The 26,147-nt window shown below is 46.2% G+C and overlaps 1 protein-coding gene across 2 annotated transcripts in view; it reads right to left on the bottom strand.

The window, feature by feature from the left end:
* Window positions 1-26,147, bottom strand: part of PLXDC1 (plexin domain containing 1) — a 62,368-nt gene that overhangs the window by 27,113 nt on the left and 9,108 nt on the right. For both annotated transcript variants that reach the window (XM_083709532.1, XM_083709533.1), the window contains exons 2-4: window positions 19,713-19,876; window positions 3,967-4,110; window positions 1,904-1,973 (exon numbers count right to left, since the gene is read on the bottom strand). In XM_083709532.1, coding sequence (XP_083565658.1) covers window positions 1,904-1,973; window positions 3,967-4,110; window positions 19,713-19,876 — 378 coding nt within the window. The remainder of the gene's footprint in view (window positions 1-1,903; window positions 1,974-3,966; window positions 4,111-19,712; window positions 19,877-26,147) is intronic.

Raw genomic sequence — 26,147 nt, 5'->3', positions numbered from 1 at the left:
TAGGCAAGCAGCACAGCTGCTGCCAGTTGGGCGGCGGAGGTGACGGCAAGGAAGGTGGAGAAACGAGAAGTTCCAGTAAACACCACAGATAGATTCCAGATGTCGCCACAAGTGGGAGCGCAGGAGGTCCAGAGAGGTCAGGAGGGGCAGAAGGATGAGTTGAGGCAGAACAGATTTTCAGAAGAAGCGATGGGGGTTGTGACTCACGCTTGCTCTGCGATCCGCCCGGTCTCGTGAACACAGAAACATACGGAGCTGAAGCTAATCAAACAATTGGTCAATCTAGCTCAGTATTATTTACACTCTCCAAAAGGGAACATTACCAGCCATTCCTGGAAATGTTGGAGACTGAAACTGTGACCTTCTGTGTGTGTAAAGCAAGTGTTCTTCTGCTTGAATGTGGGCAACCCACAAAGTGACTTGGACATCAGGGATGCCCTCTGGCCGCCATTTGCCTGCCTTCTCTTTCAGCCCCTCATTCCAGAGCTTCTTGAAGCATCTCAGAATCATGGAATTGTAGAGTTGGAAGGGACCACGAGGGTCATCTAGTACAACCCCTTAGTATGCAGGAATCTTTCACTCAAAATTGGGGCTCAAACCTACGATCCAGAGATGAAGAGCCCTGTGTTCTATTGGCTGAGCTTGGTAGTAGGGCGGTCACTTTTGCATTGTGAGTGAGGAGCTGGGCATACAGAACTTGCACACAATTTGCATGTGCTATTTTTTATGAATAGATGTGTTATGTACTGAGTTGAATAGGATCCAAATGCAGCAGTCTGATTGGTCCTGGAACAATAGGATCCAAAATGCAGCAGTCTGATTGGTCCTAGAACAATAGGATTCAGAATGCAGCAGTCTGATGGGTCCTAGAACAATGCAGCAGTATGATTGGTCGCAGCAGCCACCCAATCCAGCTCCAGGTGGAAGTGAATCCGCAACCTTATTGGCCTACAGGAGAATCCAGGAATTAGCCAATCATGTGCAGCCCATTGTGTAAATAATGTATATAAAGCAGATACTTTGAGGGGACTTTCATTCCTCACTACTATGAGCTGAATAAAGAGCATGAAATCCACACTCGACTCCGAGTATATTTCAGATGCAAGAGCAGAAATTATTGCTATGGTTTAAATAGAAATAAAGTCACATCTCTCCGTAGAATGTGACCAGGTGACCTGGGTGCCCACTAAGTCTGTTGTCCGGGTTGCTGGTGAGCAACGTTAATGCCCCTCCTGCCCTCCCTTCTCATGGTTCTTTATCTCTAAGCTGGACTTGGACTGGCCAGCTTTTTTAAATAGAGGGCTGTCCTTGGGAAAAAATAGGACACACAGACACCCTACTTGAAAGGAGGGAGAGCATACGAATGAGAATAATTTCTGGTAATTATCAATTTGCTTTCCTTCTAGGCCAGGAGAGTGGAGCCTTCCAGCTGCTGTTGGACTCCACCTCCCATCAGCCCCAAACACCATAGACCAGTGACTAGGGATGATGGGAGTTGTAGTCTGGAGGGTCACAGGTTCCCCCAATGATGTTATGTGGAGAATCCAAGCCAGGGCACATGAGTAAGAGAAATAAATTATCGTATTGCAGGTTCACTTCAGAGTCCCCCTCAATCAACGCTTTCCCCCCATTTCAGGAAGCAGAAATATAGAGCCTAGTCTTGCTGGAAAGGCAACAGTGAGATTGGCCGGAGTGGGGCAAAACCAGGCCCACACTTCCCACCCAAAGTGGCTGCAGTCCAAGCACTTAGGGTAAAGGAATAGGGATATCACAAAGGACGTTGCCATGTTGCTTCTAGTACCTTTGCTACAGGCACTCCTCATCCCCCCCCCCTCAGTATTCTGAAAATCTTTGCAAAAAAACAGCATCCCTTAAATCCAATGTGGTACCCAGTGAAGCTCACCTCCGGTTGCTATGGTGACTTGCCGCAGGTAATGCCCATAGAAGGGGAAGTCAAATGATAGGATGACTCTCTGTAGGAGGATAGATGGGAATAACAGCGTTAAGACAGGAGGCTTGTTGGGTGATAGGTTGAGCATGTCCACGACCCCAAATTTCCACAGGGTTCAAGATCAAATGGAGGAACTTGTAAGCGTACAAATATAGGCTTGAGCATTAAGGAATGGTGGGGACGGAATCCAGATTCTGTGCCAAGGAAAGCCAGTAATTAAACTAAATGCTTGCAAATTAAGCAGATGTGCATGTATTTACCTACTGGCATAATTTATTCTGTTTCCGCTCGTCACAGAGAGGGGCAAGGAGCTTTGCAAAATACGGGGGTTGCACCCCATCCCCTCCTCTGGCTTCTGAGAATTTGTCAAAAACTGCAGGTATATTTTCCAGCCCATCTTTGCTGCCATTTATTATGTATATAAAACGAGGCTGAGATTCTTAAGGTGCTGAATTCTACTACACTTGTGTGAGGCTTTACTGGAAGTACAGCTCACATTCCTGGGGTACAGATTTCATTGGTGGAGGGCAAGATGTTGGCACAAATGGGCTCCCCTTCTCAAGATGAAACCCTTGATGGAGGAGTGCAACCCTTGTGTGAATTCATTCGTGCAAATAATAACTGATCCAACAAATTCATAAAACTATTCCCCCTAACTTGCAACACTTTATTCTCTGTGTATTCCCCTATAATAAAAAGGCTCTATTGTTATGTGCAGTCTCCACCTCCCTCCCCTTGGAAGTTCATTTAATTTTAAGGTTTCACTCAAAATATTGGAGAAAATATGATCCATTTGGGTGGAGGGGGAAAGGACAACACAGCCAAGATATTGGTGTAGGTCTGTGTTTATGTAAAAGTCCCAGACAAAAAACACATGGTGTTAACTCATACAATACCTGCACAACATATGCTAACGCTACAGTGAAGATAAGCAATCTTTCTGTATTTTTCTTTTCTTTTCAGTACCTCTCTGGGATGTGAAGGTATTTTGTTAATTAACCTTTCAGTTAAGGTTTATGTCCGCGCTATGTTGTAGTAATACAATTTGTATTGGAATATTATGGTTCCTCTACTTCTATCGCATTTTAGACTGTTTTCAGTAAACTGCTTTGAGCACAAATGTATTTGTAGGAAATGCGGTAATTAAATAAACTGGCTATGACTGTGACTAAGAGTTTATGAGTTTAGAAAAATCAATGGCCAAGGCTTTAGAATTCTGTGAGATGCCTGCACAGAGAAGAATAGGCTGACAACACAATTGCTGATTTATGTTGCTGCTGCAGTTATAAGATAAGCAGATGTTTTAGTATTGATTTGCTGGTCACACCTTGTAGGAGCTCAGGAATGGCTAGTTAGCAGCATAGTGCTAAACCATGGTTTGTTCAAGTTGTTTATTTAACAAACCATGAGTTAATCACAAGTTGTCCTACAGGCAATCAAAGAAACCATGGCTTGTTTCCAACATGTTACTCTGTTTTCCAGCTCCTCCACCCTTGTGCTTTTGTAGTTAGACGAGTGTCTGGGTGGCATCATCAAACAAACCATGGTTAGGAAAGGGTGCTGGTTTTACACGTAATACTACGCCATGATTAAAACTAACCAAAGCTCATAAACCAACAACAAATCACACTTAAACTTCCAGTCAGGTCTCACACCTGCTAAACCATAGCTTAACAAACCATAGTTTAGTGTTTTGTGTTATGTGCAGAAATACCTGCTTCTCCCTACGCTGATACAGCAGTTAAAATAAGGAGATGTTGGCATTTCAGCCCTCAATTTTTTTTTAACATAGGTAGAGGGAAGCCAAAATATGACAAGATGAAATGTTTTCTAGTCAGCTTTCCCCTGCACCGTAAAACTGTATCTATTTTCTATCAAAATCTTGGACACTAATCACGGTTTGGAGGGAAAGGACAACCAAAGAAAAGTGGCTGGAAAAGCAATGGCAGGTTGTTGGTAGCAATGGATACATAGACAGGTAAGCACATAGCCAACAGGTGAAAAGAGATGCTCACCGAGGCTTGCCTATGCGTATTGGAGAGGATTCCATGGACTTTGACTTGGCTCCTGTTGGCTGCTGTAACTTCTACCCATAGTTCCTTGGCTCGTGCTTCACTTGGACCGTACATTCGAGATATATAGTAGTTGTGGTTGTCTTCCTGAGTAGAGAGGAACAGTTGTGGTAACTACAGGCATAAGGCACACCCGTTGCCAAAGCAGTTCATCTCCCATCGAAACATCCAGATGTGTGTGCGAGGGTGGGCAGATGAAGAAGAAGGCAAAGAAGAAGAGGAATTTGGACTTGATATCCCGCCTTTCACTCCCCTTAAGGAGTCTCAAAGCAGCTAACAACCTCCTTTCCCTTCCTCCCCCACAACAAACACTCTTGTGAGGTGAGTGAGGCTGAGAGACTTCAGAGAAGTGTGACTAGCCCAAGGTCACCCAGCAGCTGCATGTGGAGGAGCGGGGAAGCGAACCCAGTTCACCAGATTACGAGTCCACCGCTCTTAACCACTACACCACACTGGATGAAAAAGAGATCAGGGCTCCTGCACAGCTGTGTAGAACTTCAGCAGCTGCAGATTGCATTAAGGATTTGTCTTGTCTTTGTCTGCATCAGGCTACCCTAGTGCTGCACTCTTCTAACCACCTCTCATATTCCCTGGAAATATATTCAATGTATTTCTAATTATTCTATTTAGTTCTCTATTCTATCCTCAGGAATATCTCTGCTGGGTTAGGGAGAATCTTCTCTGTGTCCAAGGGGAAACTGTTGTGCAAGCCTATTCGGAAGCTGAGTTCCATAATAATAATAATAATAATAATAATAATAATAATAATAATAATAATAATTCCATGAGACTTACTCCCAGACAAGTGTGCATAGGGTTACAAGGTTAGTTCTGCATCGCACCAGTCCAAGATCAACTCATACCAGCTGCTATTAAACAACATTTTATGAAGCCCTTTATGGGAATTCTATGGTGCAATCGCCAATGACTATAAATATTCTGACATGCTTTACGTAAACGTTTTCTGTGGTTGAATTGTAAAACTTTAAAAAATAATAATCCAGCAGAGGTTCCAGCTGGTTCATGTGTTAATTGACCTGGCAGGCCCTAGGAAAGTTTGCTGCCTAAGACCAAGTTCCCCAGTCCATGCAATGGAATCCAGCCAGGCTGGCAGCTGTTACCTTATTTCAACACTGGTGGTTGGGACAGCACTCCACAGTGTACCTCAGGGCATCAGGCTAGCTCAGGGAGAATGGAAGAATGCCCCACTCTGCCTAATGGTAGGGCTGGCCCTACGAACAGAGCATCAGAGTAGAACTGAGGCCTGACCCATACATGCGGACGCATAATTTGATCACCATACACTTTGATGTCCGGCAGATGGAAATGTGTGAAATGATTTCATTATAAAAATAGGGGTGGGGGGAGGTTGTACCCAATGGTAATCCTGCTCAGAGTAGACCTACTGAAGCTAATGAACATGACCAACTCCGATTCATTCATTTCAATGGGTATGCTCTGAGCAAGACTATCATTGGATGCAACCCACTTTGTTTAAGGTGTTGAGAAAAGAAAGGGAAGTTTTTATCTGTGTGGTGCAACTCATAGCTTGATGTTGCCTTTGTCCAGTGGTGAAGACCTAGAGGTGCGGCCTGGGAGTTAACAGGACAAAGGGTGTTCGCTGGGGCTGATGGGAGTTGTAGTCCCAAGTACCTGGAAGGCACCAGACGGAGGACAGCTGGCCTACAACTATGAACAGAGACTGCCACATGGGGCCTCCACTGTTTGACGTTGCTCCTTTAAACGGCTTGGGGGCAGAGAATGAGAGGGAGAAAACAGAAAATAGCTTCCATTTGTGTGATCTAGTTATATCTCCCAAAGAAACCACTTTTTTTCAAACTTGGTAATGGGGAAAAGGATAGGAATTCTATTTATAGAGAAGCATTTAATGTGGCAAGAGGTTCTCCCCTCCCCCCCCTATTTTTTCCAGCAAATCGCTCTCTTTCCCTGTAATGTTTGGTGGAGGAGGAATCCTAATTTTCTTGTTCTTGGAGGGAGGACCAGGCCCTTTCCTTTTGAAACAGACCTTCAGTTGCTCCATGATCAACCTCTGCCACTTGGGACTGAATTGCTGGGATGCTTTGGTTAACTCTTTCACTGCTCTACAAAGCTGAATGGATAGCTTTATTTGAGGATGCAGGAAAAAAGAGCCATACTGGGTTGAAGGCAGCAGGTGCAGCATTCATCCAAAATGGGCAGCTCTCTTCTCCCGGCCCATTGCCTCTCCTCCCTATTAGATTCCATCCACATGACACCTGTGTTACAAAGAAGTAGACCAGGTGTTTGGACGCTGTGGCCCTCCAGATGTTGCCTGACTCCAACTCCCATCAGCCCCAACAAGCATGGTTGATGGCCAGGTGAGATGGATGTCAGAGTTTAGCAACATCTGGAGGGCCAAGTGTTCCCCTCAACTGACCTGGATGGTGACCCCCCCCTCCCATTTATTTCTTAACATTTGTATTCCACCCTTTCTCCATCAAGCTCAGGGTGGCTTATGTTGATGGGACTGGCACCATCTCCAGCGTAGGTTAAGCTAAGGCAGTGATTTGTCCTAATGGGCTTCATGGCTGATCAATGTGGTATCACTGAATTGCAGAGTTGGAAGGGATCCCCAAGGGTCATCTAGTCCAACCCCCAGCAATGCAGGAATCCTGCCCACAGTCATCCCTGGGTGGGCTCAAACTACCAGCCTTCTGGCTAACAGCCAGATGCAATAACCCATGGGTAGGCAAATTAAGGCCCGGGGGCCAGATCCAGCCCAATCGCCTTCTAAATCCGGCCAGCAGACGGTCCGAGAATCAGCGTGTTTTTACGTGAGTAGAATGTGTCTTTTATTTAAAATGTATCTCTGGGTTATTTGTGGGGCCTGCCTAGTGTTTTTGCATGAGCAGAATGTGTCCTTTTATTTAAAATGCATCTCTGGGTTATTTGTGGGGCATAGGAATTCATTCATATATTTTATCAAAATATAGTCCGGCCCCCCACAAGGTCGGATGGACTGTGGACCGGCTCACGGCTGAAAACGTTTGCTGACCCCTGCTGACTAACCCACTGCACCATTCCTCAAAGTGGAGATTGTGGGCAGGATTCACCTAACAAGTCTTGTGCAGAGGCCCTGGACAAGATCTTCTGCTTGCACAATGGGGTTTTCCAACCCCCCACCCTGCGCACCCTCTGAAACTGGCAAACTAAAATGTGTGCACTGATGGAGCATTCAACACAGCACGACACTCAATTATTTCCTTCACTTCTATCATGGCCGTTAAGTGTATGACGCACCTCCCTTCCAAGTTTTCATTAAAAGCAATTTGTGTTTGCAGCAAGCACAATTCCCTGTGCAAGTGAATTTCCTGGGTTAACAGCACACGACATCAAGAAGTTCTGCTTTTGCTTCCTTTCAACTTGCTTGTTGTTAAAGATTTCAGGATAAACTCAAGATTATTAGGTTGTTAAGTGTGGGGTTGTTATTATTTTGAGTCAGAACGACTCCCTTCTCTCTTCTTTCTTCTAAACATCTATTATGATTCCCCTCTTTCCAAACAGGGATTTTGGACCCACACTTTCACCCTGGGTCATCATAACCCACTTTGACTCCATGTTGCAAAGAGGTCCTGCGGCTGAGCTCCGGCTGAAATGAAGCACCATCCCAGCCAAACTTTGTCTTGGAATGCCACCAACAGATTCATGTGGCCTTCACAGCAGGGGCTGATCTGCCATGAAGGACTTCAGCAGTTTGGCTGCTGTTTCTTTAGCCTGATTCCAATCTTGTTGGGAAAGGGTGTTAATTTCGGAATCTGCCTTGCCAGTGCTTCAAGGCAAGAGGGTTAACTTGGAGGACTTGATCCAGAAAGCCCCCTTGAAAAAACAAAAAAAAAAAAACAATTGCTTTTCTGAAGCGGGGAGGTAAGGATTCACAGTGCTTAATTTGCAAATAAAAAAAAAATGGTGGACCTCCCTACTAGCCTGGAAGCCCCTTAATTTCCAAATTGCAAGGCTGTGGAGGAGACTGATAGATCCTGCCACACACCCCAGTGCAGATATATCAGGCTTCCTTGTCCTCTTGCTTTGGCCTGCCTGAATAGCCCTCCCAAAATCCTTGACTTGCAGCTCACTTGCAGCAATGAGCTTAATTCACCTGCAGGATTCAGCAGAACATCCATTTCTGACCCTCAAGGAACTACTGGGCTAGTTTTCTTCCAGACGCTTCACCTCCCGCCCCTGTGAGCATTCAGCCTGTAGGTTTAGGGCAGGGGTCAGCCCAATAATTTTTTCCACCTGAGGCAAAGATGGTGCCGGCCCCTCTCATCCCACATGGAGAAGCTGACCAGCTTGGGAACTCAACCTCATTTCTATACTGGTGATGGGACAGCATTTCCCATCACATCTGAGGGCAGCAGGCCGGCTTTGAGGGCACAGGGCACATACATAGCTCCTCATCTCCCTGAAGCAGCCACCTTGCAACAGAGCCAGCTCTGTTTGGGGCTGGGAGTGAATTTGGCAACATCCCCCGTCTCTTAGAGTTTGCTGATGGGCAGTGCGCTTCCTACCCAACTAATGGGGAACCTCCATGGTGGCTGCCCTTAATCACTGGTGCAGGAAAGGTACTCTGCACAAACCCAGAGGCACTCTCTTCTTTGCTACTACTTCACACATTCAAAGCTAAGTCCTAGCGCGCGCGCACACACACACAGCAGATTCTGGGGGTTAAGATCTGGGAAGAGCCTCTGCTAAGATGAATAGCTTGAGGTATGCCTGGTGTTATAAGAATTTTAAGATATATATATATATATATATATATATTTGCTTTCGTAGATTTTCACGGGTACAGGAATGCAGGTTTTGGTGTCCTCGGGTGTCTTCCCGTGTAAAAGTTGGGGTGTCTAGGCGACGTTTCGACGAGGTCTCACTCGTCATCTTCAGGCTGGTGCTTTCGGCTTCTTGTTACTGGAACAGAGCGGGATCTCAATGTTTGAGTTCCTATAAATACTGTAGAGGGGGTGTGGTGTCTAGCCTCCAATGTTCTGGGCAGAGAGGAAGTTCCCAGGCTAGTGTGCCTTTTCTTCTTTTGTTCCTTAATTACTTGAGAGATACCTTGAGTGATTTCTTGAGTGATAGAAATGCTGCACCCCCCTGCAATCCCTACACAGATCTGGCTGACACAAGCCACAAAACCACAGCTCGCCCCTATACACGAAGCCAAGCCAAAGCACAACTAAGTGCAATACAGCCATCTTCTCAGGAAAACTCTTCACAAAGTTCAAGAGGTCAAGACACAAAGACTTTAGCAACTAATCCACACCTAATGACCCACCTAAGTGGTACTCAGGATATCACTCAAGAAATCACTCAAGGTATCTCTCAAGTAATTAAGGAACAAAAGAAGAAAAGGCACACTAGCCTGGGAACTTCCTCTCTGCCCAGAACATTGGAGGCTAGACACCACACCCCCTCTACAGTATTTATAGGAACTCAAACATTGAGATCCCGCTCTGTTCCAGTAACAAAAAGCCGAAAGCACCAGCCTGAAGATGACGAGTGAGACCTCGTCGAAACGTCGCCTAGACACCCCAACTTTTACACGGGAAGACACCCGAGGACACCAAAACCTGCATATATATATATATATATATATATATATATATATATATATATATATATATGTTGTTCATGAATGTACCAAGCAAACACATACAAATATAAATCCTTCCAGTAGCACCTTAAAGACCAACTAAGTCAGTTCTTGGTATGAGCTTTCGTGTGCATACACACTTCTTCAGATACACTGAAACAGAAGTTTCCAGACCCTTCTATATAGTGAGAAGGTGGGGAGGGGTATTACTCAGAAGGCTTTTCACCTTTTCACCCCTTGCTTCTTCCTGTAAGACCTATTGCAGTCGTTAAGAGTCGTCAACAGGCTCATCACAGCTATCTGCCAATCACCCATTCCCACCACCCTTCTGAGTAATACCCCTCCCCACCTTCTCACTATATAGAAGGGTCTGGAAACTTCTGTTTCAGTGTATCTGAAGAAGTGTGCATGCACACGAAAGCTCATACCAAGAACTGACTTAGTTGGTCTTTAAGGTGCTACTGGAAGGATTTTTTTTTGTTTTGACTATGGCAGACCAACACGGCTACCTATCTGTAACTGGTACATACAAATATGTAAACCACATGTCTGAAACCCATAGAAAAGTCCTGAAACCATTTTCTCAAAATGACCTCAAATATTTCTCTGCAAGGTTGAAGGAAAAGGGAAATCTCCCCATTGTCTCTGTGCTCACAAATCCTGCCTGAAGGGCACATTTAAGGTGTGAATAGGGTAAGCCTGTGACCTGTGACCTGGATTCAGGAATTAAGTAGTTACAATAACAAAAGAGTGGTCAAAACCCAGATATCTGAAGGCAGCCCTGTTTAGTGAAGCTTTTAATGTTTAATAGACTATTGTATTTTAATATTCTGTTGAAAGCCACCCAGAGTGGCTGGGGAAACCCAGCCAGATGGGCAGTGTATAAATAAATAAATTATTATTATTATTATTATTATTATTATTATTATTATTATTATGCAATCAGGTAAATGGCAGACAGGAGATAAACAACACACTCAGGATTCTGCTTTAGACTTCCCCCTGTGATGTATGTATGATATATTGGAGGAGGTGGTCCTGGGATACACCCCTTCTGTGATGTATGTATGATTTTTCTGGGGGTGGTCTGGAGTTCGAGAGTGGGTAATTTCAAAGTCTGTATTAGGGCAGGCACACCTTTGTTCTGGGTCCCTCCTCCCTCTTTGTGTGTGTGTGTGGGGGGGGGGCGAGCACCTTGTTGCAACAGCTTTAATAAAGATCAGGCTTACTAGCTGCTTTGCTTCTCAATATTCTCTGGTTGGCCTCTGCTATTTTCTCCTACCAATAGAGAACCTACAAAAGGACTCTATATGGGCTCTTGGGTACCCGATAAGGCAAGGGTTAGCAAACTTTTTCAGCAGGGGGCAGTCCACTGTCCCTCAGACCCTGTGGGAGGCCGGACTACATTTTTGGGGTGGGGAATGAACGATGCCCCACAAATAACCCAGAGATGCATTTTAAATAAAAGCACACATTCTACTCAGGTAAAAACACCAGGCAGGCCCCACAAATAACCCAGAGGTGCATTTTAAATAAAAGGACACATTATATTCATGATTCCTGGACCGTCCGTGGGCCGGATTTAGAAGGCGATTGGGCCGGATCTGGCTCCCGGGCCTTAGTTTGCCTACCCCATGCCATAAGGAAAAGGAGCATTTTTTTCTCATAACCCTGGTCTGTGAGGTGGGAAATGAGTATTGCTGGGAAAGGCTTAAGCATTTGTGAGATGTCAAATAGGGTGCTTGGACAGTCGTCCTCGCCACCCATAGTGACCCATTTGCTCCCTTGTGCGCACAAACACACACTCACACGCTACAAAGCTCCCAAATGTGTTCTCAATAAAATAAGTGAGGGGAAAACAAATGAAAACAGCAAATGCCGGGGATGGGCGGACTTGGCTGCTTTCACACTTCAGCATGCGGTCCATCATGACCTCATCCCTGGATCACGACTATGTCCCAATCCGCCACCTTGACTTGGTTACAGCAGGAATTAAGAAGAGGAGAGAGAAAGAAAACAAGCAGAGGGGAGGGAGAGGAAATTGAGGGAAAGCAAGATTGTTAAGGGGAAATAAAGTAAAGTCTAGTTACGGTTTTTTTAGCTGAAAAAGAATAATCAGTTCTTTCCCGCTGCAAGGCGTCACTTAACCGGAATCCTCCAAGAAACCAGTGGCGTAGCGTGGGTTGTCAGCACCCGGGGCAAGGCAAGTAATTTGTGCCCTCTAACCCGTAGATTTGCGCCCCCTAACCCTATCCCCCTGGAGGGACGCAGGTGGCGCTGTGGGTTAAAGCCTCAGTGCCTAGGGCTTGCCGATCGAAAGGTCGGCGGTTCGAATCCCTGCGGCGGGGTGCGCTCCCGCTGCTCGGTCCCAGCGCCTGCCAACCTAGCAGTTCGAAAGCACCTCCGGGTGCAAGTAGATAAATAGGGACCGCTTACCAGCGGGAAGGTAAACGGCGTTTCCGTGTGCGGCTCTGGCTTGCCAGAGCAGCGATGTCACGCTGGCCACGTGACCCGGAAGTGTCTCCGGACAGCGCTGGCCCCCGGCCTCTTGAGTGAGATGGGCGCACAACCCCAGAGTCTGTCAAGACTGGCCCGTACGGGCAGGGGTACCTTTACCTTTACCTTTTACCCTATCCCCCAGATGTTGCGCCCGGCCCCCCCCCCCACGCTATGCCACTGCAAGAAACGCAAGGAGATTAGGTTTTCTATTGTGGTCAAAAGACAGGAGCTACAAAACAAGTTAAAATAACCTCTTATCACAAAAAAAAAAAGGAATGGAAGGTTGAGCTGATGCAGAGGCACGCAGAGTTTCTGCTCCCAGGCCTGACAAAGAGTTCTGTGAAAGGCAAAAGCTTGCATAGACCGTATCAAGCCGATTCAGCAAAGGACATAACTTGATACCTGTGCAAAGTAAGATGGGTTGTTTGTTATTTCATTGACATACATTTAGCTCAGATGGTTAGAGCACGGCACTGATGATGCCAAGGTTGTAGGTTCCTGCAGCTGCATATTCCTGCATTGCAGGGGGTTGGACTAGATCAGGCATAGGCCAAAAACAGCCCTCCAGATGTTTTGGGACAACAAGTTGCATCATCCCTGGCCACTAGTCCTGTTAGCTAGGGATGATGGGAGTTGTAGTCCCAAAATATCTGGAGGGCCGAGTTTGCCTATGCCTGGACTAAATGATCCTCAGTGTCCCTTCCAACTCCACAATTGTGGGATTCTGTGATTCCTCATTATCCGCGGCCCCCCCCCCGTTCCTTGTTTTAAAGAGCATTCACCTCTGCCAGGTTAATATCAATACAGTGGTACCTCAGGTTAAGTACTTAATTCGTTCCGGAGGTCCGTACTTAACCTGAAACTGTTCTTAACCTGAAGCACCATTTTAGCTAATGGGGCCTCCTGCTGCCGCTGTGCCGCTGGAGCACAATTTCTGTTCTCATCCTGAAGCAAAGTTCTTAACCTGAAGCACTATTTCTGGGTTAGCGGAGTCTGTAACCTGAAGCATATGTAACCTGAAGCATATGTAACCTGAGGTACCACTGTACGTGTACACATCGTACAATTAAAGCACATTCCCCGCTCCCAAAGAATCCTGGGTACAGTGGTGCCTCGCAAGACAAAATTAATCCGTTCCGTGAGGCTCTTCGTATAGCGGTTTTTTCGTCTTGCGAAGCAAGCCCATTGACAGCTTAGCGGATTAGCGCTATGATGTCTTATAATGGCAATAGTGTGCTGCCCACCTGAGAGGTGCCGGAGCTCAGTTCCTGCGAGTTTGGGCTGGGGGGAGGAAGCTCTGCTCACAGAGCTTCGACTTCCTTGACAAGCTACAGTTCCTAGGATTCTTGAGCATTGGGAATGCACTTAAGTGCACTTTTTAAATGTCTGGACGCGGGTGGCGCTGTGGTCTAAACCACAGAGCCTAGGGCTTGCTGATCAGAAGGTCAGCAGTTTGAATCCCTGTGACGGGGTGAGCTCCCGTTGCTCACTCCCTGCCCCTGCCAACCTAGCAGTTTGAAAGCACGCCAAAAGTGCAAGTAGATAAATAGGTACCACTGTGGCGGGAAGGTAAATGTTGTTTCCGTGCGCTGCTCTGGTTCGCCAGAAGCGGCTTAGTAATGCTGGCCACATGACCCAGAAGCTGTACACCGGCAGTACCCTCGGCCAGTAAAGCAAGATGAGCACCGCAGCCCCAGAGTCGGCCACAACTGGACCTAATGGTCAGGGGTACCTTTACCTTTATATACAGTGGTACCTCGGGTTACAGACGCTTCAGGTTACAGAAGCGTCAGGTTACAGACTCTGCTAACCCAGAAATAGTACCTCGGGTTAAGAACTTTGCTTCAGGATGAGAACAGAAATCATGCTCCGGCAGCGCAGCAGCAGCAGGAAGCCCCATTAGCTAAAGTGGTACCTCAGGTTAAGAACAGTTTCAGGTTAAGAACGGACCTCTGGAACGAATTAAGTTCTTAACCCGAGGTACCACTGTATACAGTATGCACCCCGTGTTTATAAGAAGCAGTATCAGTGATGAGGGTGAAAGATGAGTGGGAAGCGGGGTTTGCCAAATGGTTCGACCCTCTCTTTGCTCCTGGGGCACCTCAAAAACGACCCATGGCGGGTCCTTCCTCAAGCCTGAGTTTTCATTTCACTACATTCAAAGGGCTGCATCATTCCAAAAAGCGACAACGTACAGGAAAGGGAGATTGGGGTAAGTCAGGAGAGAAAAGGAGCGGAGCGTTGAAACGGCAGCAGGACTGCGAGTGCAGCAGAGCAGGACCCAAATTTAGTAATGAAATAAGAGGCCCTGGTTTCCCCCAAAAGAAGCTATAATCAGGGTCTTACCGACGTCACACCCATGATCAGGCACATGACACACACCATACATGACCTACTCCATTCTGGGGAGACACCCATTCGCTTCTCAAAACCACCCATTGCTGAGTTCCACTTGGCAATGCCTGCTTGGGAGATGCTGGCTTGCTGCCTCTGCCAATGTCTCAGCAAAGCCTGCTGAATTCTGCTCTGAGCCAACATCCTTGGGCAGCAGCCAAGGCCTCCTGGGGTGCCGTTGCCTCCAGCATAAATTCCCTCCTCCTGTTTTTCTCCCAGATCTAGCATAAGGAAGGTAGGTTTCATTTTTTAAACATCAGGGCAGATTTCTTAATCCTGAAAAGAGTTCAGCTACGGTGACAAGCTACCTAGGACATCTATGGAGTTTGTTCCTGGTAGTTTTAAAAGGACCAGGGGGGGAAAGGTCCACCAGGCATTTATTAGAGATGTTTTAAGTTTAGGACATAATAAAATTATGTGCAGAATGCTATCACTTATTCCACTTTGGGGACTCCAATTAGAATAGATTAGAGATATCTTCTAGGCTGCCAACTTTTAAACTGTCAGCTGTAGCTTGAGTTGCAAGAATGAGCAGAGAATAATCTTCATCTCCATGAACCTGCCTTTCAATTTATGCTATCTTCAAAGGCCCTGTTCTGCATTCCGTCACCCAGGCAGGTGTGATTTGTGCAAACGCAGGACAGGGCCTTTTTGGTGGCAGCCCTAATTGCAGAATTCCCTCCCAAAGGAATATAAGATGGCCTTTCTCTGCAGGTAGGAGGATAATAACTTTTTTTGCCTTGCCAGGCTTTGCATAGGTTGAATTCAGACTAAGTTAGTTGCACAAGGTCACATCCACACCTTACATTTGAAGCACTTAGTTTCTCCAAAGAATCCTGGGAACTGTAATTTGATCAGGGTGATGGGAATTGTAGCTCTGTGAGGGGTAAACTACAGTACCCCATTCACTGGGGGGATGCCATGTACTTCAATTGCGCTGTACAGGGACAGGGGTGACACTGTGGTCTAAACCACTGAGCCTCTTGGGCTTGCCGATCAGAAGGTCAGCGGTTCGAATCCCCAGGACGGTAGTAAGCTCCCATTGCTCTGTCCCAGCTCCTGCCAACCTAGCAGTTCGAAAGCACACCAGTGCAAGTAGATAAATAGGGACCACTGCGGTGGGAAGGTAAACAGTGAGGGCAGGGATGTCTTCGCCTAATGCACATTACCTGATTTGTTTCCCCAAACTTACATTGCCCCTCCCCGTGCCAGCTAAAGTAAGCTGTCATCTGAGCATGTGCAATATCTGTCTCAAATGTACGCGCCTCAGCTTGACTGTGGCTTATGTTTCCAGATCGGATAGAAGCTGGTTTGAGGGGGTATGCATCAAACAGCAATTATTTCTCAAGAAACTACAAGATGGCACCAACACATGGGAGCATGCTGGACCACACAGCCATCATCACAAATGCATGGGGTGGACTAGTCATTAGTTCCCAATGAAATCAATGCGACTTGGCTACGTTGTCCTATTGTTTTGAAAGGGAACGAAATCCAACAAACACAGACTGGGTCTCTAGCCCAATGCTTTTCAATGCTGTGGTTTTGCTTATCTTATCTTCTTCTTCTTCTTCTTCTTCTTCTTCTTCTTCTTCTTCTTCTTCTTCTTGGTGGGTTGAACGTTCTTTTCAAATGTACTCTTTGTTTGATTCTTTCTTTCTTTCTTTCTTTCTTTCTTTCTTTCTTTCTTTCTTTCTTTCTTTCTTTCTGAAATATACTCAGAGTCTAGAGTGGATTTCATGCTCTTTATTCAGCTCATACTGGTGAGGAGGAATGAGATGTTTCCCCACAGTATCTGCTTTATATACATTATTTACATAATGGGCTGCACGTGATTGGCTAATTCCGGAATTCTCCTGTAGGCCAATCAGGTTGTGGATTCACTTCCATCTGGAGCCGGATTGGGTGGCTCCTGCAGACCAATCATACTGCTGCATTGTTCTAGGACCAATCAGACTGCTGCATTCTGAATCCTATTGTTCTAGGACCAATCAGACTGCTACATTTTGGATCCTATTGTTCTAGGACCAATCAGACTGCTGCATTTTGGATCCTATTCTCTCAGTACATAACTCTTTCTTTCTTTCTTTCTTTCTTTCTTTCTTTCTTTCTTTCATCAATCATGCCTTGGAGCAGGGGTCAGCAAACTTTTTCAGGAGGGGGGCCTGTCCACTGTCCATCAGACCTTGTGGGGGGCCGGATTATATTTTGAAGGGAGGGGGGGAGAATGAATTCCTATGCCCCACAAATAACCCAGAGATGCATTTTAAATAAAAGCACACATTCTACTCATGTAAAAACACGCTGATTCCTGGACCATCCGCGGGCCGGATTTAGAAGGCGATTGGGCCGGATCCTGCCCTCGGTCCTTAGTTTGCCTACCCATGCCTTGGGGGAACTCTTTCCAGAGCCAAAAAGGAGTACTGAATTCTCAATTATAAAAAGCGCTTTTAAAGGGCGGCCTTGTTTCCATCATTTTGCTAATTTCCGCTGATCCAGCAGCTCCTGCTCAAGGCACAGCTGCAGAGGCTGGTTGAAAAGGACCAGCAATCCTTTTTCCCCGTGCGGAAGACCCATTGCTGTGCCTGAGCTTGAAATCCTAGCTGTGCAGGCATGTCAACACTTCAAGCCCCCCACATCTCTGCGCCCCACAGCAAGCGATAATGGCTTGAAATCAGGCTGAGCCTCTCTCTTTATGCACCAGCTGCTGACAGCTAAGAGTACGCAAACTTTGCAGCTAAAATTACTGGCGCCACACCACTGAAGTGTGCATCGCGGGTCTTCCCCCCCCCCCCACCAACCGCGCTTCTGTATTGATTTCAACTCATTAGAATTCGCTCCCCTTTCATCTAGACACGGCTCACGCTCTTAATTCCAAAGCGCAGAAGCAATGCGCCATTGATCTGAGCCACTCAGGGGAATTCTCTGCTGCTACAATCAAGCGCCTCCTGAGCTCTTCCATTTCCCAATGCATCACAGAGGTGCACGTACCTTCCCACAACCAGTCTGAGCAGAGGTTTTCCACTTTCCCTCTTCTTGCCAGCCATCAGACCATTACAGGATTCTTAGTTAAACACAGCACATAGTTAAATGGTGGAACTCACTTCCACAGGAGGAAGGAATGGCTTTGGGTGGCTTTAAAAGAGGAGCGATACTTCTGAACCCCATTTCAGGTGGGGCCTAATTAGGCTGAGAAAAAGTACAGCTGTTTATTTACTTTTATCCTTCCTTTACCCACAAGTGCTTTCAGGGCAGCTAATACAGTGGTACCTCAGGTTAAGTACTTAATTCGTACCGGAGGTCCGTTCTTAACCTGAAACTTTTCTTATCCTGAAGACCACTTTAGCTAATGGGGCCTCCCGCTGCTGTGGCAGCGCCAGAGCACAATTTCTGTTCTCATCCTGAAGCAAAGTTCTTAACCCGAGGTACTATTTCTGGGTTAGCAGAGTCTGTAACCTGTAGCGTATGTAACCTGAGGTACCACTGTATAACCTTCCACATGGTTTGGTTATTTTTTTTATAAATAAAAATGTAAAGATTTCCAATGACTCATCTAAGCTGTCCCTTAGGACCAGAACAGCAGAGAACAAAACCAAGTTTTATGTTCAATGAAATGTGACCAAAAATATCCTTGGCGTAGAGTTTTCAGTGGGCTTACATAACAAAGGGGAGTGTTTGGCATAATCATTTTAGGAAACACTGGATAAAATGTGGCCTTTGCAGTAACTGTACATCAGGGAAGTATACAGTGGTACCTCGGGTTACATACGCTTCAGGTATTGGGAGCGTATGTAACCTGAAGCATGGGGAGCATTGCTCTGCATGATATCGTTGCGTCCCTTTCAGGCCTGTGATCCAGTAAGTGTTAGAATCCAGTAGGAAAAGGCTGTTGAACCTCTGTTTAGCTGGTCACTTAAGTGCATCTCAACAAATGAGTTGGGTTGCAATCGCTACAACCAATTGACCGTGCTCTCCAGGGCTTAATGGGTGGGCTCTCTCCCCCACCCCCTCACCTAGTTGCTGGGTTGTGTGTGAGAACGCTGAAAAGCTGGATGCTAGAAACTGGAGGGGGATAGAGATAGATAGATGATAGATAGATAGATAGATAGATAGATAGATAGATAGATAGATGATAGATAGATAGATAGATATTGCTCTGTGCTGGATCCAAAGCTGTGACTAACGGAGAAGTGAGATCTGTCAGGGTCTTAAAGCTACAAGCCCCTCTCTCCTATGCTCAGATTGTATATACATGTAAAAAAGACATATACGGTGCTTTTTTCCTTTAAAAATGTTTAGGGGTATTCTCATTTTGACTCAAGAAAATCACCATTTTATAGTTCAAATCAGGAAAAATAAATACAATAAATGGACAAAAGGACAAAGATGTCATGGGGTAGACGTACTCCTGCATCCCCCCTGAAAAAAGGCACTGGACATATCTATTAAAGGTACCCCAGTCTCTGCTGACCTTCATCCTTAAGGAAACCAAGTCCTGGGAAGGTGCTTGGAATTAATGGAGCCTCTCGCTGCTCAAAGATTGGGGTGACGTGCACAAATCTCTTCCTCAGTGCTACCTCTCCTCTGCTTTTCCTACCAATATTTGCTGCACTTTGTTTAGCTACACAGCATCAAAACAAAGAACATCCCTGTGCGTATATGCAGGGGGTTCACAACAACGCCTCTTGTGAGTGACAAAAGACGTTTCCTTTTTTCCTGGCTGTTGTGCTGCCACCTCCATCTGCCAGCAATTTTGGGGAAACAGAGAAAGGCAGGAGAGACAGAACTGCTTACTCAGGTGCTGGGGGAGAAAACTAGTTAAGAGTGGGTTTCTGGTCCGCCTTTTGGGCAAAAAAAAAAAGGGGGACCCCGAGGTAGTTCACAAAGCAAATACAAAATGCAAGCAATAAAATGCAACTTCAATTCTTGCAAGGCAGCAAACTCCCAACATTTTTAAAACACACACACACACAAAATAAAATAAAAGTCCAAGTGACACCACACTTTGGTTCAGAATTGACCTGGGGGGCTGCCAGTGGCTGATCCCTGCCCTATCTGATCCAAACATGTTTTTCACAAAGTAAACAAGGCTTACTCGAGTCAGAAAACTTTCTGTCCAACTGACACACCCTTGGCTTGTGTGCTGTTCCCTATATGTGACACTCACCACAATCTGTGTTTCATTGTCCGTCAAAGTGTCAATAGCCAGGCTCCCGCCAATTAAATCTTCGCTGATCCGAGTCCTCGTGTCTCTTGGCGAGGTTTCCCGCGTCTTTCTCTCCCAGGAATGAGGTTCTATTCCAACTGTGGAGACATCTCTCTGGGTCCAAACTGTAGGGAGAGGAAGAAAAGCGAAGAATGATTTCTTAGCGTTACGAGGATGGCTCCAAGAAGCCAAGGCCACATTCCACACCAGCCTTGCTTCACATGCTCTGTGAGTGCTTCTGCCTATCTGAATTGTGCCCTGAAGAAGAAGAAGAAGAAGAAGAGGAGGAGGAGGAGGAGGAGTTTGGATTTGATATCCCGCTTTATCACTACCCAGTGGCATAGCGTGGGTTGTCAGCACCCGGGGCAAGGCAAGTAATTTGCACCCCCTAACCCGTGGATTTGCGCCCCCTAACCCGTGAATTTGCGCTCCCTAACCCTAACCCCCAGATGTTGCGCCTGCTGCGGCCAGCCCCCCCTGCACCCCCCAGGCTACGCCACTGTCACTACCTTAAGGAGTCTCAAAGCGGCTAACATTCTCCTTTCCCTTCCTCCCCCACAACAAACACTCTGTGAGGTAAGTGGAGCTGAGAGACTTCAGAGAAGTGTGACTAGCCCCAGGTCACCCAGCAGCTGCATGTGGAAGAGCGGGGAATCGAACCCGGTTCACCAGATTACGAGACCACTGCTCTTAACCACTACACCACACTGGCTCCCTTAAACTCTGATACTGACTCTCGGTTGCCTGGACGGAAAACAGAGAGAGGGATGGGAGGCTGTCTGCAGAAATGACCCTGCTACAAACCTTCCTTCCCTGCCAGCCAAACCTGGGTGCATTAAATGCCCTTCATTGTCAAAAGGACCCTCACTGATCCACAAGAGATTTACAGGGGCAGATGCCTCATCCATCCCCCCAAAAGCTGCTGCTTTGTTCTTTAGGTCTTCCTTTGTGCATGGCTTTGTGGGGTGGTTTGTTGCAGAGATATAATTCCTTCTGTTTCCAAACTTCGAGGGAGAGCGCTGGGCCTTATGTAGCCTAAACAGGACCAACAATGGGCAAGAGGGAGGTATCAGGAGGGGAGATCCCAAGGCTTGCAGAAGTACAAAGCCGCCCATTGAGGAGTGAGCATGCTCAGTGGGCATGGAATGCCAGTGTGCTTCCAGGCTGTCACTATTTTTTAGTGAGATTCAATCACATACCGGGAAACCAAGGTTGTGCAATTGCAGTTGGATCGGGAGCTCCAGCACAACACACTCGCTTCCCCCAAAGTTATGACTTTTTGCAAAAATGAAAGTGGTGAAGAAATGCCGGAAAGTGTGGGACGACACTTGCTTTGACACAACGTTGTCTAACCTCCCTGCGAAGAAATCAGAGCGAATGCAGAATAAAGTGGAGCTGTGGGTTAATCCACAGAGCCTAGGACTTGCTGATCAGAAGGTCGGCGGTTTGAATCCCCACGATGGGGTGAGCTCCTGTAGCTCAGTCCCTGCTCCTGCCAACCTAGCAGTTCGAAAGCACGTCAAAGTGCAAGTAGATACAGTGGTACCTCAGGTTAAGTACTTAATTTGTTCCGGAGGTCCGTTCTTAACCTGAAACTGTTCTTAACCTGAAGCACCACTTTAGCTGATGGGGCCTCCTGATGCCGCCACGCCGCTGGAGCACAATTTCTCTTCTTATCCTGAAGCAAAGTTCTTAACCTGAAGCACTATTTCTGGGTTAGCGGAGTCTGTAATCTGAAGCGTATGTAACCTGAAGCATATGTAACCCGAGGTACCACTGTAAATAGGTACCGCTCTGGCGGGAAGGTAAACGGCATTTCCGTGCGCTGCTCTGGTTTGCCAGAAGTGGCTTAGTCATGCTGGCCACATGACCCGGAAGCTGTACGCCGGCTCCCTCGGTCAATAAAGCGAGAGGAGCGCTGTAACCCCAGAGCCGGCCACGACTGGACCTAATGGTCAGGGGTCCTTTTACCTTTACCTTACCTCCATGGAAACAAACCGGGATGAACACGCAATAAACAAGTCGTCTGGAAGCACCCTGGCTGTTTTGGCAGAGGAGAGGACATGGAAAACTGGGTAGAAAAAGGATTGGCATGGGAAATTGTTAAGGAGGGCGGGGCTAGGGGATACCTAGGGGTTGGCCAGGATGGTCCCCCGCCAATGGTGCAGGCCGGGGGGGTGGTGCAAAAATCATTCCTCTCCACTCTGGCTCGGCTCCTCTGTCAAGGGCTCAAGGGACATGGGCGGGGGGGCGAGAAAGCTCCTTGCCAAAGGAACCCAGGTATGCCTCTGGTGATGACCGATTGGAACTTGGCACTGCAACATTATGCTGCAGGTCTCGCTCATCCTGTTCTGTTCCTTTCCTAAAGCCAGGGATTGGGATTAGTTCATTGACTCTCATGCACAGCAACAGCAGACCAGATGCCAAGATTTCAGATGTTCAGAACATTTGATGCTAGGATGGGTGGCGGAGAGCTGAAAATGAAGCAATGGAGCCCAAGTCCATAGCCTTTGGAAATAACTGGCAGAGTCAGTCCCTGACCCCTGGCATATGGATTTGCAGCAAAGGCATGTATTTGCCACACACACACACACACACACACACACCAACCTCTTCCGGGCTCTTTATAAAATGCTTTTGGCGCCTGTCAAAGGGGTTTTGTCTCTCTCATGCGTCACTGGGGCGCCTTAGGCAGCTCCAACTTGGCCTCAGTCACCCATCTGTAAAACGGGAATAGCAGTAACCCACACCAGAAGGTTACTAAAAGGAACAAACCTAATCAGGCCTATGCAGTACTTTGCAAATTAAAAAAAGTTATATAAATGGCAATTAGTAGTTGCAAAGCATCTTGTTTATGAAATGCGCAGTATAGATGATTCACGGTATAATTATAGCTTACAAAATGAAGGTTTTTCTTGGCACAAGATTTTGAAGGCTTTCATTGGTCTGAAATAAATACGCTCGGTGATAACTTTAAAACTCAGTTTTTGGTGCCAGGCGTTATTCCTAGAACATGCAAAACAACCCGACAGGCAACAGTGCCTCTGAGAAAGTACAGATGGCCTTTCTCACTCCCACCCCATATATTTGTGACAAGCAGGTTGTCTGAAGGTACATTTTAAGTTAAGAACATTAGAAGATTCCTCTTGAGAAGGCCACAAGCGGGGCAATGAGTTGCCTCTCCTGAGTTGAGCATCTCTCCTTACGGTACTAAAACTCTGGCTACAACAAGAGATAGGGCAATAACCAGCCCACATGTATTCAGCCATTACCAGATACTAAACATTCTAAATGAAACTGGTGTACAAGCAATTCATCCTACTCTTCCAAGCAAATAAGGGCCCATTCCAAGGCATGAAGCTCTGGTTTGCCACCTTTTGAAATAAGAAAAGTCACATTACGATCTAAAGAGCACCCTCTCACTATTTCTAGTGCACCATTTGACTCTAGAATAACAGTGAGATAATAATCACAGTGATTAGTGTGTCAATGACCAGGATTTGAACCTCCTTTTTGTATTATCCTCTTTAAAATTAAATTTCCAAAATTTCACGACTTCAAATTGAATAATTACATTGTTTCATAAACTGACTTCTTGCTCACAGTTCCACAGTGTGTTTTCATTCAAACCCTTTTCTACTGCGTTATATATCAAACTCTATTACAGAAATCCCTCTAATACAGTTACTTAATAGTTTTTCTACGGCTGCTCCATCTTGAATCCGGCCCACAATTTCACCTGACTATAATACTTTCTCACATAGTCCATGAAAGGCAGAATTTTGAATCTCCACTGAGTCACAAAACATAGGTCACTTCTAGACTGCTTTTTCAGGTAGGATTCAACCATAACAACCATCCAATTTGTGTTGCACAATTATAGCTGATTTCACAATTGCAGTGGTACCTTGGTTTAAGAACAGCTTGGTTTATGAACAACTTGGATTAAGAATGCTGCAAATCCAGAAGTAGGTGTTTTGGTTTGTGAACTTTGCCTTGGAAGCAGAACATGTTGAGTGTGTTCCACTTATAAATTGAGTCCCCCACTGCTATGGGAAAGCAGACCTTGGTTTAAGAACGCTTTGGTTTAAGAATGGACTTCCGGAACGGATTAAGTTCGTAAACCAAGGCACCACTGTATAACAATCCCCAAAAGTTCAGATTTTTATTTTTATTTTGCAATAGGGAAAGTGACAGGAAAATGCCCTGGAAAGAATGGGATAACAACTGCTCTGGCCCAACGTCATCTAACCTCCTAGCAAACAAATCACCACAAATGCTGAGTAAACACCACGGTTGCCTGGAAGCACCTTGATTGAATTACCTTTAGTTCGTCATACACTCTCAGCCTAGCCTACCTCAAAGGGTTGTTGTTATAAGAAGATTGTAGCGCACGGTGAGGGGTCCATGTAAGCTGTTAAGTGGTGGGTGAACATATCAGACGACACAGCGATTCTTCAAATAGCTCTTGTTTATTCACAGGCCAGAAAAGAACTGAAGTTAAGGGTTCAACCAGCCTGCTTATATAGAGCTCCACTAGAACACAACACACACACACACACACACACACACAAAGTAGAGACATCACCTTGCCAACAAAGGTCCGTATAGTAAAAGCTATGGTTTTCCCAGTAGTGATGTATGGAAGTGAGAGCTGGACCATAAAGAAGGCTGATCGCTGAAGAATTGATGCTTTTGAATTATGGTGCTGGAGGAGACTCTTGAGAGTCCCATGGACTGCAAGAAGAACAAACCTATCCATTCTTAAGGAAATCAGCCCTGAGTGCTCACTGGAAGGACAGATTGTGAAGCTTAGGCTCCAATATTTTGGCCACCTCATGAGAAGAGAAGACTCCCTGGAAAAGACCCTGATGTTGGGAAAGATGGAGGGCACAAGGAGAAGGGGACGACAGAGAACGAGATGGTTGGATAGTGTTCTCGAAGCTACCAGCATGAGTTTGACCAAACTGCGGGAGTCAGTGGAAGACAGGAGTGCCTGGCGTGCTCTGGTTCATGGGGTCACGAAGAGTCGGACACGACTAAATGACTAAACAACAACAACAAGAACACAACAGTAACCATCCAATCAATGAACGTCATTTTCAATCCCTTATTTGCATATGTGGACCTGAGTGAAAACTATCTACAGTATCCCCCTGCTGGCCCAGGGTGAGAACTTCAGTACATAGCATAAGCTACCCTTAAATTCCTTGGAGAACGGTTGGGATCGAAAGATGCCTTCAGTAAACACACTGTGAGCTCGCTTTTAAAACTTCATGCATGCGTGTCACCTGTTCAAATCCTTGTGACAGAGAGGCTTCTTCTGTGGCGTGCCAATTTAAATCAAGGCGTTGTCCACCATATCTGCCCACTAGAAATAAGGAACCAATGTCACACAGCAGACACGTTATTCTGGTCTTCCTCTCCGGAACCGCTCCTTTTTATGAGGGCTGCCATGGTATATATTCATCTTAGCCCTGCTTCCTTCCACAAAGCTGCATTTAGGCTGTGGCTTCCAGGAGGGGCCTGGGAATCCAGATGTTTTGCACTGATGCAAAGAGTGGTATGGAGATGGAAACAGGCCCTGGACACTTGCTTTTGGCAAGGGATGGTGGGGTGGGAGGAAAAATAGGCCGCCGTAATGGGAAGGAAACCTTTTCTTTTTCTTTTTTGTAGATCAGACTTTCAGAGGCCTAGCTGGTTTTAAAAAGCATAGAGCCCACAAATTGATCCTGGATTATACTGGGCCATCAAATGTTGAGAAGGCTGGAAGCATCAGCTTTTGATTTCTAAAACGTGAAATGAATATTGTAGTCACGTATAGATTGTGTTCCATGTCCTGTCTGATGTGAAGGAATGGTTGGAAGAGCTGGGTATGTTTAATCTGGATAAGACTCAGACTCAGACTGAGAGGAGATGTGATAACTATCTTCAAATACCTAAAAGGGCTGCCACATGGAGGATGGGAGCAAGCTTGTTTTCTCCTGCTCCAAAGGCAAGGACACAAACCACCGGCAAGAAAGTGGATTGTGACTAAACACCTGGAAGAACTTTCTGACAGTAAAAGCTGTTCATCGGTGGGACGGTCTCCCTCAGGAGGTTATGGACTCTCCTTCTGTTATGTACTGAGTTGAATAGGATCCAAAAGGCAGCAGTCTGATTGGTCCTAGAACAATAGGGTCCAAATTGCAGCAGTCTTGATTGGTCCACAGGAGCCACCCAATCCAGCTCCAGGTGGAAGTGAATTCGCAATCTGATTGGCCTACAGGTGAATCCCGGAATTAGCCAATCACATGGGGCCCATTGTGTAAATAATGTATATAAGCCGAAATTCTGGGGGAACTTCCATTCTTCCTCACCACTATGAGCTGAATAATGAGCATGAAATCCACTCTC

Source organism: Podarcis gaigeae (assembly GCF_964106915.1).
Source record: "Podarcis gaigeae genome assembly, chromosome: 13".
Classification (NCBI taxonomy): domain Eukaryota; kingdom Metazoa; phylum Chordata; class Lepidosauria; order Squamata; family Lacertidae; genus Podarcis; species Podarcis gaigeae.
The sequence above is the reverse complement of the archived record's forward strand: the minus strand, read 5'-3'. Positions and strand labels throughout refer to the sequence as shown.